This window comes from Calonectris borealis, chromosome 17, assembly GCF_964195595.1.
Source record: "Calonectris borealis chromosome 17, bCalBor7.hap1.2, whole genome shotgun sequence".
Taxonomy (NCBI): Eukaryota; Metazoa; Chordata; class Aves; order Procellariiformes; family Procellariidae; genus Calonectris; species Calonectris borealis.
Window position 1 is genome coordinate 9,746,813 of NC_134328.1, and position 18,024 is coordinate 9,764,836.

The window sequence follows — 18,024 nt, forward strand, 5'->3', positions numbered from 1 at the left end:
ATTTTACAGTGTAAACAGGTACTGGTATGTTCTTACTTACAAGTCCAGCAGGAAAGGCACAACTCGGCATACAGAGATCATAAGCAAGAATCAGGTGCAACAACATTACACAAACTTTTGGTAATCTGCATTTTTTGGGGCCTTCCACAACAGAGACTGGACTTGAAGATTTCCTGCAGTCAACAGCTAGACTTCTTTCCATCGTTCAGTCCTTCCATACCAAATGCTCACTTTCCAGTCTGGTTTAGATCCCATTACACATACAGTTCCAGCAGACGTTAGAGGAATAGTAAAAGGTCAGTCCAGTAAGTCTTCAGGTGCTTCCACTAATACATCAGGTTTTGGTTTCAGATAGTGCATGGAAGCATCTGCTTGAATCTCAGTTCATTACAGTGGTCATTAATAGAAAAATAGACACTACAACTACAAAAGGAAAAAATGAGGTAGATAACTTAGAATCCAGATGACTATCCCAGCAACCTTCATACAATACACATGGATCATTAATTACCATTTTGGTAGAATGCAGGTTCACAGACCACCAAGAAACTTAATGACCAGAGTAGGAATGCCATCCAAAAACCCACAAAACATTTAACCTAAGCATGAATACTTCATATTTAAATACAGGTTTACACAGACTGATCTTCTAAATTACCCAAATGAAAAAAATAAAAATAAAGAAGTCTCTTGCTAAGGAAACCAGTTCCCATGCCTAATTGCAACAGTCACCTGAGATTCCTTGCAGAGCTTTTAGACCTGACTTCCCAAGGCAAGTCTTCCCTTTCAAGAGAGGAAAAAAAAAAAGTATATACATACCCACCCATGCTTGTTTGGGGCTCTTGGTATTGAAATAAAACATCTAGGAAAAACTGCACATCTTTGGAAGTAGGAGTTTTGGCACTATACTTGAAGGACTGTCCTAGTAGTAGTATTAAATAAGCAGCAGTCAACAATACAGAGAATTAATTCCTTAGGAGCAGTGATTAAAGAAAAACAGCAACTTTCTTTTCATAGAACTTCTGAGGCAAAAAAGAAATTAAAAAAAATTTTGTAGTTTTATAGCCATTATAGTAAAAAGTACATTCAGAAATCACACAGAGCCAAAAATCCAAACAGAAAAACTATTTCTAAGAGGGTGGCAGACATTCTAGGATATTTACCCGCATTAATAGTTTTCATTTCTTATCAGTAAATAGAAGCTTTTCCACCAACAGTAGGTTGTTTCCACTCTCTTCAAAACCCCCAAGTATTTCACTCTAAACGAAGAGGTAAATATTCTAACCTTTGGAATTTCAAGTTGTAGAAACTTCTGTAAGGCTGTACACATTAAAGTCACACGTAAGAACTACTTTGCAAGACCCGCATCTTTCCAAATAGAAGGAAATCCTATTCTTTATTATTTACTATTTGCAAAGCAATATCATGATTGTACTCTGGGCAACTCTTACAAAGACAACCATAAAATCATTTGCACGTCAATAGGAAAATAGGAGGCTGAAGTGGAATCTCTTAAAAATATATGTTTGTGTATATATATATTTGTTCTTTCTGTACGTCAACTTCACTAGAGTTTTTAACTAACAGCAATTTTGTTCTCCTCCATGAAGTGAGGGAACTGGTGTTTTGGCACATTGTCTGCAGCAGCACCACTGGCCTTCTCTGTATCAGAACCAGTCCCAGACTGGGTCCCATCTATTTTGGAGACCGTAGCAGTATTTATTGCCGAACCACCCCCAATGGTGACTGGAAGGGTAGGTAAGCCACCGCTCTGGATCACCGAGATCTCGTTAGTCTTCATTGCTATGCCGTTGCTGAGTACCGCTGCATACTGATTCCATACTGTGGGGTCAATGCTCACTGAAGGAGGCATTATATCCTTTGGAAACATTTCAGATACCTTCTTGGGATCATTCCCCAGCAGAGCCATGGGGTTATCAATCGAAAGCCTTCTTCCCCGCCTGGCAGAGTTATTCCACATGTGAGTTCCTACATGGACCTTCCAGAGGGGAAAAAAGTAAAGAGAATCGTTAATACTGCAGATCTTTTATGGTATACCTAAGTTCTATTTTGCTTACAGCCAAGTCGCTCAAAAGAAGTCACATATGCTCCATTTGCATTCAGGTAAGTATTCAAGCTGGCTAGTTCTTGTCTGTTATCTTCCTGGCATGTGTAAGATACAGTCATTCTCCTGCCTGACATCTCCACGGCTCTCTAGAGTTTACTGCTGAAGTGCTTGTAGGACTGTGTTTTTACACTTATTGCAAGTGGTGTTGGCAAAGATGCCCCTCTCCCTCAAAAAAAAAAAAAAAGCCACATTATTTGCTGTGAACAGACTACCTTGAAGAAAATACTAGTTAATGCAAAAAAACTCACCAAGGAATTTGGAAGAGAGGTTACACCTAAGCTAAAATCATCCACACCACAAGCATGCTAGTGCTTCCAGCAAGTGACTGTTCACAGACTGCAGAGTATTTTCTGTCCCCATCAGCATTTATGCAAGAGGGCTAAAGAGCCTGAAGAGGTTCTCATGGGAAGTGAGAAGCCTCTGTGCGAGTGAGGGAGCTGCGAGTCCCTTACAGGGCAATGGATTAATCTGACAATAAGGACAGACTTGCAGTACTTCTTCAGCAAGTGCTTAGACACAATCCCCAAATACTTTGTGCCATCTCAGGATTATCCTCTCAGTTTTATCCCTCCTCATCCTGCACGGTGTTTCAAGCAGTGCAGCGTAATGCATGTATTCTGTAGGCGTCATTTTGTAGCATTCAGTCTATGAAATGTTTATGTCTTGACACATCCAAATCCAAATGAAAATAAAGTAATCTGCTTAGTAAGGGCTAAGCCTGCCCCACCATCCAAAAAGGAAAGCCCAGGACAGTAGCAAAGACTTCTGCGGGGCATTTCAGTACACTGTTTAGCAAGTTGTGTGAAGCAACTCAGGAAGGAGAGACTAAAGTCAAAGATAACCATTTGAGGAACTAAAAGAAAATCAAAGTTGTTACCAAAGGCAGGACAATTATTAGCAATAATCTTTCCCACTCTGCTATGACTTTCCCCAACAGAGGAGATCATAATGTAAGAGATGACTTACCTTCAGGTTTCCTTTTGTTGTAAAGGCTCTCCCACAGATGGTGCAGGCAAATGGCTTTTCACCAGTATGGGTCCGTTCATGAATCTGAAGGGCGCTGGCAGAGGAGAAGTTCTTCCCACACGTAGTGCAGATGTGCTGTTTGGCGGGACGGCAGAATTTCGGTCGTGGCACGAGGAGAGGGGCGACACCAGGGGAGAGAGCTGGTGGGCCAATGAAATGGCTAGTGCTAATGGGACGCTCGCTGGGCATCTCCATTTTTATGAGGGCTGGTGGGGCTCTAACAAAAGCAGTTGGAATACTACTTCGACCTGGAAAGAAAGCAAAGACAACATTTATCCCAACCTCCTCCTGCTTCCAAGCTTAAATCTGGCTAAGATACCAGAGGCCCTGCCTTTGGAGCTGCACATGCCTGAAGAGCATGCCTGCAAAGCCCTCCAAAGACACGTGGTAGGGCTGCTATTACACTTGCAAGGATGCTCTGAAAGAAACCAGTTCACCCCTATTTTTGTCGGTGAGCGTAGGAGTTAGAAAGTCTGACTTTCAGGTCAAATTTAGATCAACATTAGCCTCGACGCTAGAGAGCTCGAAAACCCCACAAAAGACTCCAGAGTTTTACTGTCACATTCTTGGGTTAAGCAGTTTTCCATGAAACACAAACTTGTACCTTTAGAGAGCTATAGGGAGGTACCAGGTTAGCCCATAAAAGATAGTAAGTGCACAGCCTCTTATTTTAAGGCTCTTATTTTAAGGACCTTTATGCTACCCCTTGCAGGAGATGACAGCACTTAATTCTTTTGAATTTTGTTGAATTTTGGGTCTGACTGTGTCAGGAAAACTTTACAGCGCATATGCTGCTATCCTAATAGAGGAGAAGGAAGAGGGGAAAGCTGAGGAGGTTTTGACTCCTGTTGGTCCTTTTAGAGACGGATTTCCTCCAGTCCTACTATCCCACCCCAAGTTATTGCCAGCATTTCATATTACTCACCATATTCTCCATTTGCAAAGTGTAACCCAGGTTCTTCTTTAATGACCTTTCGACCAATATTGCCGTAAGTTAAATCCAAAGCACCGACGACCCCTTCCATTTCTGCAGAAGCGTTCTCAGGACCCTCTGATTTATTTCCCGTGCCTGTATCTTCTTGATTGTTGAAGCTAGGTGACTTGGACCTTATGCTCTCAGCTTGGCTGTTGGCTGGGGACAGAGCCTGGAGCGATGCAGACTCGGAGGCAGCAGGACTCCTGCCATTCTGATAATCTGGATCTCCTGCCACAGAAGACGAATCATTTGTCATGCCATCACTTTCTGCTGAGCCATTGTCACTAGACTTCAAGCTGCTTTGCCGCTGCAAGTTCAAAGCAGAGTTGACGATCTTCATTTGATTCTCCAGTGCTGCAATACCAGAGAAGGTGGCTGCCGTGGCTGGCGATTCTGATTGTGCATCATACGGAGTAGGAGGTTTTGAAGAACTCTTAGGGCCATCCTGAGAGTCCAGGTCCTCTTCCATCTCTATGCTTTCCACCGTCTCGGCCGGGCGACTGATGTCTCCGTTCTTCTCAGCCACAGTAGGATCCACATCAGTATTGTCGCAGGTGTTTTCCGGCATTGGTGTATTGGGTATTTGTCCCCCCATATGCATGCGGATGTGCTGCTGCAACACAACTGCATTTGTAAACTTCTTCTGGCAAATAGGACACGAATGTTGCATCTTCAAAGGAGTATTGGCCCGGTGGACACCATAATGAGTTTTAAGGTTCCCTTTAGTGGAGAAGGCACGGCCACAGATTTTACACTTGAATGGCCTCTCTCCAGTGTGAGTACGATAATGCATTTTGAGTGAGCTCTGGCAGCTCAGCACTCTGTGACAGATCAGGCACTCGTTGGGGTCAGCAGTTGATTTGTCGATATTTTCAACCAGCTGCTGAAGCTTCGATGTTTCTGAGCCTTGCTCGTTTGACCCACTTACGTGGAAGATGCTCACGCTGCAGGTAGCTTGTGGTGAACTCAAGCTCTGCTCTGTTCCCGATTCATGACCGACTGCCCCTGATGAGGAGGAGCCACCCTCACTTTCTGGAGAAGGCCTTGACTGCGGGTCACTTGAAAAGGTACCAGGCAGAGACTCCTTAATGCCTGCTAGGTTGGAGATGGTCTGAGGTGCACTGGTGGCCGCAGAGGTAGGCAGAGTTGTTAGGAGAGGTTTGCTATCCACAATTAGGTTAGACTCATCCAGTGGCACAGACATCCCATATGGGATTCCAGTGCTAGTGGGAACATTGTCCAGGTGCTCAGGAACCGGGTAAGGATTCATCTTTATGTGGGGGTATTTGTCTTTGTGACGCTGAAAATGCACTTTAAGGTTTCCTTTGGTTGTAAAGCGGTTACCACAAATGTTACACTTGTAGGGTCTTTCACCGGTGTGGGAACGGAGGTGAATCTGCAGGGCACTGTCGTTGCCGAAGACCTTGCCGCAGAATTTACACTTGTGTTTGAAGAATGGCTCTTCTGCGTTCGGTTTGCTTTCAGACACGCTAATGTTGGGAGGTTTTCCCTTCCCCTTCTTTGAGGAATCTATTACAGAAGAAACGGCCGAAAGCGGATTTTGGAAGATGACGGAGTTGGAGGACTGAGGTAGCAAAGGATTTGGGAACCGAGAAATGGAGCCGGGGAGGCTTCTGCTTGCCTCCGGCTTCAAGGGGAAGGAGGAGGAAAGCCCAGCAGCCAGCGAGCCGGCAGCCGCAACACCAGTGTTAGAATGAGGTAGTTTTCCTTGCTTCAAGGATTCCAGTGATAGGCTCTGGCTTCCAGCTTTTTGTCCGATTAATGCAACAGCAGCCGACAGCTGCTGAGACATGTGAGCGCCCAGAGCTTTTAGTGGATCAGTAGCAGCTGCTATAGAAGGGTGCAGGGCATGGGGAGCCATCATGGCAATCTGAATGCGAATTTGCTCCGTCAACTGAATTTGCTGGAGTTGCTGCTGCTGCAAACACACGAGCTGCTCCAGGATCATGGGGATCGCATTAAAACTGGCTGCTGAAGAAGAGATGGCATCGGAGGTCCGCTGGTTCACAGCCACTTTAGTGCCGCGTATCGTCTGCAAAGTCACATTAGTGTTTGGTACTTTGGATTTTGGTAGATAGCTTAGCCCAGGAGCCGCAGGCGTGACAGGGGGTTCTATTTTAAGGTACATTCCTCCTACCGACTCAGCATCCATTTTTCCTTCTCTCTTTTCCATAGAACCAGTGCAGCCCTTTGCCTGAACGTCCTTGCGTGTCCTGCTATCCATTCGATCACTTGGAAAGCTCCCTAGAGAAGCTTCAGAGAAGCTTTCAGGGGGTACTGTTCCTTCACTGTCATTCATGATTAGAACAAGTGGATTTTTAGTGCAATTTTTCTTATGCTCAAGGAATTCAGAGAGATCAAAGAATTCTGCACAGCATTTCTCACAGATTTTAGTTTCCTCCGTGCGACACCTTTTGGAACTCATTTCACCATCTCCGTCACCTGGGACGTCTTGTGGACTCCCTTAAAATAAAAGAAAGTCACATTAGTAATAGCTAGATTTAGACTGAGTATTTCCTATTCTTAAGGTCACTGACTTCACCCGAATTTCAAGTTAAAGAGACAAGACACCGGAATGAAGTTTACAGGTCGATCTTAAGTCCTGCTTGCTCTTTTGCTACTAATTCATTTGCAGCCCTAAAGAAATCTGAATCTCAGTTCTGTTTTCAATAAAAACAATAATATAAAAGGAATCTCACAAGGCTTGATGGAAAGAGGTTTATCGCAAATCCCTTTATACAGGTAAAAAGGGAATAGTGCAGCAAGTCAACTAGCACCTGCAAAACAGCTTAAAAGGAACACGACCCAAGGAAGACAGAAAAGGCATCGTAACAGAGCAAAACATCACATAAGCTTATTTTGTGTTTGTACTTCAGTTTGTAATCCTTAGTTAACCATCTCACAGAAATTCATATAAGATTGTTAAAACAAGAACTTCAGAGCAGTTCTTAATTGTACACTGATCTATTAAATGACATTTACTCTGCCATTATGGAAGTAATTACTACCAAAGGGGGCCGACAAAAGCAAAAGTAAGTCCAATATTAGCTTTTAAGTACTTCAAAAGCACACTCACATAAAAAACAACCTCTAAAAAGCCACAGTAGTAAAGAAAAGATGATTAACTTACAGAACCCCACACGTAGGTATGAGCCTACATTGATACTGATGATTATTAAAGAGCGACGCAACAAGTCCTGCTTGCAAAACACACGAAGTCGTTTCAGACCCGCTCAGGACAGGGTGTTTAGCTGCATCCGCAAATCACCCGCTTTTAGGGAGGGGGAGGGAAGGCGAAGCTGGTCTGCAAGTCCACTCCTGCCCTTCCTTCACCACCACCTCACAGATTAGACTAAGCGCAATTTGTATGTGGACAAAAAAAAAAAAATAATTCAGGGAAATATCAGAACGGGAGGAGAGGTTAAGAGAAATTCTAAACCAAAACAGGATGTTTTTGCTCAGCCTAGCCATCCTTCAAACAAGAAGCTCGCACCCAGCTCGAGGCGGGCGAGCACACGGGGCACGGGAGGCAGGAGGAGTCAGGAGATAAAACTTGAGGCTCATACCGCTGAGGGGGAAGCGGGAAGGACGGCAGATGTATTACGGCCCCCATCAGGTGAAATGTCCTGTAACTCACATTAATTGGTCCAATTTTGATGGGTGCCAAGGGCGCAGTAATCAAATACTTCCCCTCCCACACACCCAGCGGGGCGCTCTGCAGACCTCAACCACAATTGAGAATTTGTATTACGAGATTTCTTCTGTTCAGGTCTTGCATCTCCAGTAATTCATCTTGGGGCTCAGCTCCGGTTCCACATTACTAGCCCACACCATTTTACAAGAGAAGACTCTGCAAGCACAGGAGCTATTTGCGGCTTTCATTTTAAAGGTGTAACTGAACCACACATCTGATACATGTGTATATCCTGTACATGGCAGGGTGGGGGGGAAGCATGTCCAAGCAACAACTCAAGCACGTTGACTTACCGTTTCAGGGTAGTGCAAGAGCTCTATAAGGGAGGATATATTGCAAACCTTGACATTTGTTAGGTTAACAAGGGTATTATATGTATATTCAACAAATCAAACTTCAACTGTTTCATGTTGAGTGACGGAAAGTGCACGTGAAAGTTTATTTTTAAAAAACAAACAAATGGATCAATTAAAAAATGCAAGTATCAGAGGCCTGTTATGCTACGCTCTGCAGAGCAATAAATCCAAATCTATACATATGCAATTCTGTTAATCACATACACTTCAGGGTTACAAGTCCTTGAACAGAGAGGAAAGGTGTTCTCAGCACAGCTGTGATCAAAACTGTTTGGATCCCTCACATCTAAACAGTGAGAATTAAATACTTTCCCCCCCTCTCCTTCAGCCCAAACAACTTCCACAAGTCAAGGAAACAAGAGTAAAAGCATAGTTATAGCATACATTTCCCACCCCAAATATAATTAAATTGATGCCTCTGAAGTTGATTTAACTCTGTGGACAAACATACAGAGAAATCTACTCTGCAAACAAATACGAGTAGTACATGATTCAGAACTTGGTCAATAAGTAGGGTCAACTGAGGTCAAAAATGGATGTTTTTAAACTCATCTTTGCAAAAGTCTGAGCAGATATAATGGAAAAGAAAGCACTGGTGTTGAAAAAAAGACAAGAAGCTTCCATGACTATTCTGTACATTGACTTGAGAGGTCTTTACTTGACTACTTTCCTATTTCCATCCATCCATTTCACAGAATAGGCTAAAACATCAAAACCTCTTTTCCAAATCCTTTAGTATTTAGGGCTTTAACAGTCCAATCTCCCGACTGTACAGTTACCCCATGTTGCAAAATAATCTTAGGTTTTACTTCAGAAAGCACAAAGCTATTCCTTCCAGAGTCCCTCCTCCGTGAGCACATGCATTTCACGCTGCAGTTTGCGCCTCCGCAGTGGCCATGCAAAACGTTTCAAGTGGAGCAGAAATGTCCACATGAAAGACTGTTGCCCACCCCCAAGGAGATATTCCAGGGTAACTATGTCTAGACAAGTCCTCAAACTTTAACTGCTTCAAAGCATCTGATGATTTATCTCCCTTCCATTGATGGTTCCTTCAATTTTTTTCCATTGATAAGACCACGGTAAATTCAAAGCCTCCATTTCCAAACTCTAGCACAGCCTATGCTCCTAATTTTCACAATTCTGAGGAGCTCCAGAGGTAACTTTTCTGGTCCTAAGCACCAGTTGCCACCTCAGAGAAACTCCAGTAAATTGAAGGCACCTGTGTTCGGCAGCAGCAGGCAGGTCAGCAGCCCTGCCCCTGCCCGCTCTCGCTGCCACTGTCACAGTTTAGTTTCCAGTTCCCCCAGCCTGACAGTAAGGCACTGGCTCAGAACTCCTAATAAATTCAATTCCCAGCTTGTACTGACTTGCTGCATGACAAGTAGGGAAGAGTTATGCCTTATTTTCCCTTCCACCTTAGAAAAAGTGAGTATAATAGCTTCCCCCATCTCAAAAAGGTTTTTTTTAAGATACAGTCAGTAGAAGCACTGCACTGGGTTATTTCGTAGTAGCTGGAATAACAAAGGAGCAATTTACTGTTTCTTTAAAAAACCCAACAGCTTTTCTGAAACCCTTCATCTTGATTTCTAGCTACATCCTCTCCCCAGCCTCGAAGGAGCACCCAGCGCCTGCAATCAGAGCACCTCATTTACCCAAACCCCCGAGCTGCCCTGCCCTGCCCTCCCCCCCCGGAGCAGTTATCACTGACATGAACTTAACGGTCTGAAAACGTGGGTTTTCTCTGCAAAGAAGCCTCCCTGTGCAGCCAGCTCTGTCCACATACTGTACGAGGATTTACCCAAGAGCAGAGAGCCCTGCCACAACAATTGCTTGTGCACTTCACTTAACCCTCTCCAAAGGCTTCCCAGGGATAGGACTTCTACTGTTTTTTTTATCTCCCCACCCCCGAATTTCAGGAATGTTATCTCTCAGCATCTAGTTATCCAATAAGTTAGAAGAATGCAGTAAACCCAGCAGGGGGGTAGATTGAATCACTGGCAAATGGATGGAAAAAATCCACTATTGTGTAGGACAAGGCGGTCATCGACAAGGAAGGCTGATAAAAATCCACACAGCTCGAATTAATTTTTTTTTTTTAAGGGAACCAGTGAAAGAGGAGTGAAATAAGTCATCTGGTTTGATGCGATTTCAAAGGGTGCTGCTGGTCTACCATTCGTCTGAGCAATTAGTGACCTAATTTTTTTTTCAACTGTGATAAAATCATATTTCACTTTGAATTGGGAAGAAATGGTCAGAGCTCAAGCTTTCCCCTCCATTTTTTTTTTCCAAAGAGTTTAATACCTTTGGTGAGCTTACTTTTTCCACATATTACATTTGATCAACTATTTTTACTTTAACATTAACATAACCATGCACTTCCCCAGTTAAAATTAACTCATGAAGGATTAGCAAGTATTCACTCCAGTCCTAGACGTGAAAACCTCTGCCATCAGCTCCCCTGTTGCTTCCCTGTTTTTTTTTTTCCTGTTCCCAGCTGAAAAGCTAGGGGCTTCCAAGAGCTTTAAACTGTCCAAAATTTCCCTTCTTCTCCCACCATAAAACACCATTTAAAGCATTTTAACTGTAACTATGACAAAATCACTTCGACTAAGCAAAATACACGACCGATGACTTACAGAAATATTCCCATGTTTTCTACACTTAATTTAGCAGCAGCGTTTTTCTACCCAAGAACGAGCCTGAAACGTGTAACACCTAGCAGTTAGGATTTCACGTGCTTTCAGGTTCTCTCTCAAGGCTTTAGTTTTTTTATTATCTACCTGATTCACTCTTTTGGTTATCCACCTATTGAAGAGAAATGTTTGGTCAAGGACAGAATAAACTATTGTGCAAAAACGCTTTTGAGGAGCAAACAAAAAAATGTTAAAACACGGAGGAAAAGTTAAGATCAGAGGCACTGGCTTCGAACGGAGGACGCGGCGCCGGCTGCAGCCGCCCGGGCGGGCCCCCGCAGCCCCGCTCCCCGCACCATCAACTCCTGAAGTCGTTCAAAGGGCTTCAAAGCACCCCGAGCGTGAGGACGCCGTGACAACCCCCTTCACAAAATGTCCGCGAGTTACCTGCCCAGGCGCACACCCGAAGCCTTTGGCACACGCGCGTCCCGGCGCCGCTCGGCACAGCGAGCGCGGGGCCGGTCGGTGGAGGGCACTCACGCCCCGCGCCGGCCCCGGGCTCTGCCCGGCCCCTGCGGGGAACCGGCCGCCCCCGGGCGGTGCTGCCAGGCGGGGCCACCCCGGGAGCACGGCCGGGGCTGGCTCCGCTCAGCCCCCCCCCAGCATCCACCTGAGCCCAAACAGCGACCCAGACGTCACCTGTAATGACTTTTCCTTTTAAGCACAGGGTGATTCCCGAAGCCGGGTCAAGAAATCACAAGGAAAAAGCAGAGCTTCCCCCCAGAAGCAGCAGCAGAGGCCACCCGCCCTCGGCCCTACCTGCTCGGCGGCGGTGCCTCCGCGGCGGCCCGTCCTCCCACCGACGCGGCCCGCAGCTGGAAAGGCGGCGGCCCCGGACCACACTTAACACTAGTACAGTGTTTAAGACCCAGCTAAACGGCACAAACCCCGCTGCCAAGGTCAATTGCATGAGAGTCCTAATTGTAAGCTTGACATCAACTTACCACCCACAGCAAGCAGGAGGAGGCAAAGGTTAGAGCAGCAGCTCTGTCAAAACGTCACATGCCGCCGAGCCCAGCAAAAGGGCTTCATCACTACAACCAATATAATGTTTCACTTACGTAAAAGGAAAAACAAGCCGGGGACGGCCCCCCCCCCGCACCCCCAGGCACCCTCTCACCCGTCACACCGCTGCAACACCCCGGCTGCGCAGCCCGTGGCACGGCCGGGTGATGGTACCGCACCCCGCCGCCCCTCCGCCCCGCTGCTGCCGGCCGGCCCGGCCAGCCTTTCCCGCCGACGGGAGCTTCGAGCAACCTAAAATAAAAAGTAAATGAAGAAAACCACCACAAAACTTGGCTTTCCTCATTAAACACCCCCCCTCTCCACTTCAGCAGAGCTGAAAGCACGAACCAGGGATTTAAGTAAAGGAAATCCCCAATTTTACCCTGAGAAAAAGCTGCAGTTTGATACTGTATTTTTAAGAATGAATCAGATTTTTAATGGCAGCAATCCAGCACAATGGGCATTTTCAAGCCCTTTGAGAAAATGCTAATTTTCAGTATGTAGTATTATTCTCCAGTGACCACCTGCTGATTTTTTGACCTGTTAATTGATCACCAGGTTAGCAGAACCGTTTCTTAACACGCTGCATTGTTCACAGAGGTGGGTCCCAAATCGCTTTGCAAAAAAAGGAACACTTGCAAAAGAGGAGATAAGGGCTTGATTTTATTATTACGATTATGTATATTCTCGATAATGTCCCAGACAAATCCCTGCGGTATTTCGACTTTGTTATGCAGCTTCATCACTTGTTATTTACGGGCACACCTGGAGCGGGGAATATCAAGACTATTCTGGAGATTCGCGGGCGATAAGAGGCATCGGAGTCGCAGCCGCGATTTTTTATTTCTGAACGCAGAAACGAAGATCACGCAGGAGGGGCTTCAGTGCGGGCACCCCGCCGCCGCCCCCGGGCCGCAGCGGAGGGTCCCGGCGGAGCGCGGCCGCGGGGCGGCGCACGGCAGCACCGGCCCTCGCCCCCCCCGGCCCCCGCAAGAGCCCCACGACCCACAAAAGACGGCCCCATCCGAGGTGGCGGGAGCGAGAGCTTCGCCAGGTCCCCCCGGCCTGTGCAATCGCTGCCCCGGCTCCCGGAGGGATTTTCATCCAGGGTTTTGTTGTTAAAAGAGGAGGGGGGAAGGAAGAAAAAAAAAAAGCCCCAACAACAACAACAAAAAAGCAGCTGCCCATTGCCCCGGAGAGCACGGTGTGTAGCGAACCTCCCCTCCCTGCACACCTCCCCCGCCCCAAGCGGGCCGCATCAGGAGTTATTAACCCTTTTGTTTCAGCGCAGCCCCGGAGGTGGCTTTCCAGCAGTGGGCAGAGATTTACATGTGGAAACATCACCTCCATCCCCCAACCTAACCATATGCACAAAGGAAAACAGTCATGCATTAAACATGGGATTTATTGCCTTCTGGCCAGCTTGCTGTTTCTTAAGTCACCATTAACCGGACCCAACAATTGCACATTTCGCCTCAAAGAAGGGGGGGGGGGGGGGGGTGAGGAGGAAAAAAATTAAGAGCCCGAACCTCCTGCGGGCTGGGAATAAGCAGCTCCGGTAACGTGCATTGGTATCGATCCGTTCTAGGAATGGAAAAACCCCACACAAAACCAGCTCCTTAGGAAGGCAGAGAACCCAAAGAAAGTTATTGGGGGACACACAGAAGTGTTTGGGCACAACGACCGCAACTCCTCCTAACAAACGCAGCCCAGGTCAGCCCACTGCCAGCCTCCCTTTCCCCAACCGGGACGTGCCCTCCTCGCTTCACTCTCGCTCCGGAGCAGGACGGGCACCGCGGGAGCTTCCCCAGCTCCTCCGCCTCCGAGGGGCGTTAATAGCGGGGGGAAAGCCCGTGCCGGAGCCCGGGGAGCCGCCAGCCCCCCCCACAGCCCGGCTGCAGGCAGCCCCTGCGAGAAGATGCTGCTCCGTCGAGGAAAGGCGGGCACGGTCCGGCAGCCCCGACCCTTCCTCGCTCCCGTGGGGGACACCGGCAAGCGAGTGCCCCCTCCACCCCTTCCCTTGCACGCCCACCCCCCACCGGGAGCTCAGGGCTAATTTGGGCGCAAATTTATACTTTCCTCTTCCCTTAGGAAGGCAAAGGGCTGCGAGCTCCCCTAAAAGGAGGGACAGCGATTTGCGGTAGCGAAATCCCCCACGCCGTCCAAATACAAAGCGCTCACGCACACCCCACATTAGCTCACCGGAGTTATTTTAGGAAGTCGGAAATCAAAGATGGCTGGAGGTCAAGCTACAAAAGGTCCAGGGCGATTGTGATCTCCAACAAAAATAGTCCGAGCGCTTTTTTTTTTTTCCCCAAAGCCCCACAAAAATCCTCATATAACTACCGAGAAAGTGTTAAATAGAGATCGGGGAAACCAAACTCGAGCCATTTCCTACCCCTGAGAAGATTGTTCGCAATTCCTTCCTCTTGCCCCCCCCATCCCCTCCGCCTCAGGGAGGCTTTGGGGTTCACCTCCCATGAGACTGCACCCCGAGCGCAGCGGCAGCGGGGCCGGCACAGCCCCGTGCCCCCCACGCGTGGCCCGGCGCTGACTCCGCGAGACCGGGGGGGGGGGGTGCGGGGGCATCGGGGGGCCGCCAGCTGGGCAGGGCGATGGACCCCTCGGGTAGCACCGCGCTCTGGAGCGGCCCAAAGCCGAGCCCCCCCCCCCCCTCCGGGAAACACCGCGGAACAACACCGCGCTGGGGCTCCGCAGGGATTTAAATGCCCTAAAAAGCCTGCGGGGAGCTGGGGGTCGGGTTCCTGGCAGAGCCCGTGGGGGGAAAAGAGCGGGGGGTGAAGCACGAGGGTGGAAAAAGCCCCCCGGCAAGCCCCCCTCGCCGCCCTGGCCGCCTCCTCCGCGCACCGGGAAAGTTGGGACCCGCCGCGGCTCCGCGCCTTCCTCTGCGCCTTACCACTTGCAGCATCTGGGGGCTGCTCCTCGGAGTTGATGTGCTGGGGCTTCGCCTGCTTCCGTCGCGACATGGTGCACCAGCATCGGGAGCAAAATAGTAGCAATTATTTTCCTCTTCACAACAAATTCCTAGAGTTGGGAAATTACCCCCATTGGGCGGAATGCGCATGTCAGAGTAATTATGATTATCAATAATGCATTGCGATTTATCATGGGTCCCTGACAGCTGATTGGCCTGAGTCCAAGGGCTCACAGATTATTCAAATAAGGTCCATTGATCAGGGCGCAGCGGGGCACGCTGGGCGATGTAGTCCCGGCCCGGCCCGGCCCGCCCGGGCGGGCGACAAAGGCTGCGCCCCGCCGGGGGCCGGGGCCGCCCCCGGGCAGCCCTCCCGGGGCAGCGGGGGGGCAGGACCCAGCTCTGAGAGTAAACAAACAAGCCGGCAGCCCGACCTGCCAGGCTGGCGAGGGACAATACCCTTGTTATCTCACCTGCGCTTTTTATATTGTGCTTTAAAGACTTTTTTTTTTCCTTTCTTCCTCCCAAAGCAAGCAGAAGTCCAGGACAATGCTAATTCTTCCCTTTGTCGTAGATAAGGTGGAAAAGGAAAGAGCACTGATAGTCCAAATGGACGAGCCCGGGGTCTCCTGGTGTTGTAGGCAAGTTAAGGGGCTTTAAAAGCGGATCCAGACGGCGCGTAATTATGCTTGGCGTTGGTTCATTTGTTTAAAGACTTCTTTTAAGTCTCACTTTCTGGGAAGCCGACAAGATTGAGCCAATTGTATTTTTAACAGCAAATAAAAACGTTAGACATGTAAAAGGTTCATGTGAAAAGCTTGAAGCAAGTGAAAAAACGACACTTTGAAAGTGTTTTCCTGTAGTAAGCTGACTGTGTTAGTACACAGTGGAATCATTTTCATTTTTACTCCCCTCTTCTGCTGTTGTGTTCCATGCGAAACGCACCACGTTTAAATCCTCCCCCGCAAGCCCCAGCTGGGTGGCCCCTGGCGTTCGGTGGCACACGGCGGGCAGAGCCCGTGTGGCTGGATGACTGCAGGACCCGGCTCAGCTGAGGCTCGGATTTACTTTGCTGTGAAGCCCCCCAAGTGTTACAGAGCAGAGTCACCTCTACCCCTCCGATCCCACTGAAGCCAGCTGGACCTCACGTAAGCAAAAATGTGAGGATCCTTCAACATATGGAGATGCGGATTGCAAAATCTTTGTTGGAGACGTTATTTCTTTTTGTGTTCATGTAGAACACCCACTCCCCCCCACCCCCGATCTATGAAAAATTAAATGGATTGCTAGAAGACATTGAAGAGAGAGATTGATTTGGTGAAGGGCTGATTTTGTTGATTTGGAGGGGCAGGGCACCGAGTAAGGGTTCAGAAGATCTAGGTTCAGTCGAAGTTGGACTCAATACGCACTTGCCATTGCATTCATCAGCAAACCATTTACCAGGGTCCGTGCCTCAGTTTCCCACTCGTGAACTGAGGATGACATTTCCCCAGCTGCAAAGCTGTTGTGAGGATAAACATCCATCTGAGATTATGTGGGATTCAGAAGGGTGATGGGGAGTGGAAAACCCAAATCTTACTAGACAGCAGGAAGGCGGAGGAAGGAAACGATGATACCTAATGAGGCCACACAGTTGCCACAGAACATTGCACAACACCGCAGTCTCATTTTACCAGCTACTTTACCGGCATTTTTACCTTGCAAAACCCCTGGGGTTTGTACAACATTTATTATGTTCTAAAGTTTGTGCCTGTGCACACAGTCATGCCAAGTGTCCATGGTACTGCTCAGGATTATGTCTCTTTTTTTTTTTTTTTTTTGTGATGCTTGAGAAGGGGGGAGCTGTAGTTTGCATGGGACAGCCATGAAAAGATCTTAACGTTGTAGACCAAGGTAAACAGTGCATCATGATCTAATTAGTTATATATCCTCTTGGGGTTTTGTTTTGTTTTTATAGTGTCTCGTAAGGGGTTTTATTTAGCTAAGGATAATACAAACCTTAGAAAAAATCTTGCGGAGCAGGAGGTATCACCCTCCTCCTTGGACAATTATCGAACATGGAGGTCAGGGGACAAATTTTGTTTTTCAGGCCACTTTCCTTGCCCTTTCCTCTGGAAGCAAATAATGGTTTAACAAACCCCTACTTAATGGACACGTTGTATCAAGACAAACTCTGTATTTACTAATATAAAATAGAAGAGATTAACGGGTATTTAAAATCACTCTGACCATTTTTATCTGGCGATTACTCCACCTCATGTTGCCCAAAGAGCTTCTATGTATTTGTTTGTTTAACCAGCAGTTTGAAATGCTCTTTGTTTCCAAAGTGTGTCCTGAGGAAATAGACTGTTAAACAAGATTGATACCAATTGATCCACAGATAGATATTTACATTGATGAATTTTCTCCTTTTACACTTGATATGCTCAGTATAACCAACAGATTTTCATTTATTACACATAATGCTACCAACCCACACCACTGAATTTATTAAACATGCTGTTTTATGTATCAAGCTGAGAGATAGACAGCCCTGTACAGTAGATCCATATTTAAAATAGACGACTCATGTGGAGCATTTGTACTGAATTTAAAAGAATATATTATATGAAATCAATGGAAGTTTTGGTATTGATTTCAGAGGACTGGGATTTCACTCGGTATGGCTGTAACACACTGAAAGAACAGAAGACGTGGAAAGTGTTAGTTTAAAATGAAAAATAAAAAAGCAAGGAACATTGCTGTATTTAAGGCTGGGAAGACAGCAAAAGCAGGAGAAAGAGCACAACTGACTGAAAAATACAGGGAGGAAGAGGAGGAATGTGACCAAGGAAAAACTCTCCTGATTATATTTTTCTGGGAAGGTGTTCCCAGCCAGTGGTGATTATAAATAGGCTACACTGAATGATTACATCATATGCAAAAGGCATGTTGCTTGGCTTTAGCACGATCATATGGATTAGCATGATTACAGCTTGTGGATTTGAAAAATAGCAGGCTTCCTTTTCTGGCTTGACATTTATTTATTTTTTTAAGAAAAGTCCAGAGGAACAATCTTCTACCACCAACAGAGCTGAGGCATCATTCTTGATAGGCATACTTCCAACAGCAGCCCAGCCCCACCCTCGAAGCTGATAAAAGGAGGCTTTTCTACCGCCGTGCATTAGGAGCACGTGGAACTCATTGCCAC

General features: G+C 47.1%; 1 protein-coding gene across 1 annotated transcript; it reads right to left on the minus strand.

The window, feature by feature from the left end:
• Nucleotides 1-1,576: 1,576 nt before the first annotated feature.
• SALL4 (spalt like transcription factor 4) lies at nucleotides 1,577-14,886 on the minus strand. Its single transcript, XM_075166091.1, has 4 exons — nucleotides 14,817-14,886; nucleotides 4,080-6,614; nucleotides 3,095-3,402; nucleotides 1,577-1,999 (listed from the first exon to the last, which is right to left on the minus strand). The coding sequence occupies exons 1-4, from the start codon at nucleotides 14,884-14,886 to the stop codon at nucleotides 1,577-1,579; spliced, it is 3,336 nt and encodes a 1,111-aa protein (XP_075022192.1).
• Between the last annotated feature and the right edge of the window lie 3,138 nt (nucleotides 14,887-18,024).

Excerpts from the sequence above, each read along its gene's own strand:
- SALL4 (XM_075166091.1), bottom strand. The coding sequence starts at position 14,886 with ATGTCGCGACGGAAGCAGGCGAAGCCCCAGCACATCAACTCCGAGGAG. Across the intron at positions 6,615-14,816 it reads GCCCCCAGATGCTGCAAGTG|GGAGTCCACAAGACGTCCCA; the intron begins GTAAGGCGCAGA and ends TTTTATTTTAAG. Across the intron at positions 2,000-3,094 it reads CAACAAAAGGAAACCTGAAG|GTCCATGTAGGAACTCACAT; the intron begins GTAAGTCATCTC and ends CCCCTCTGGAAG.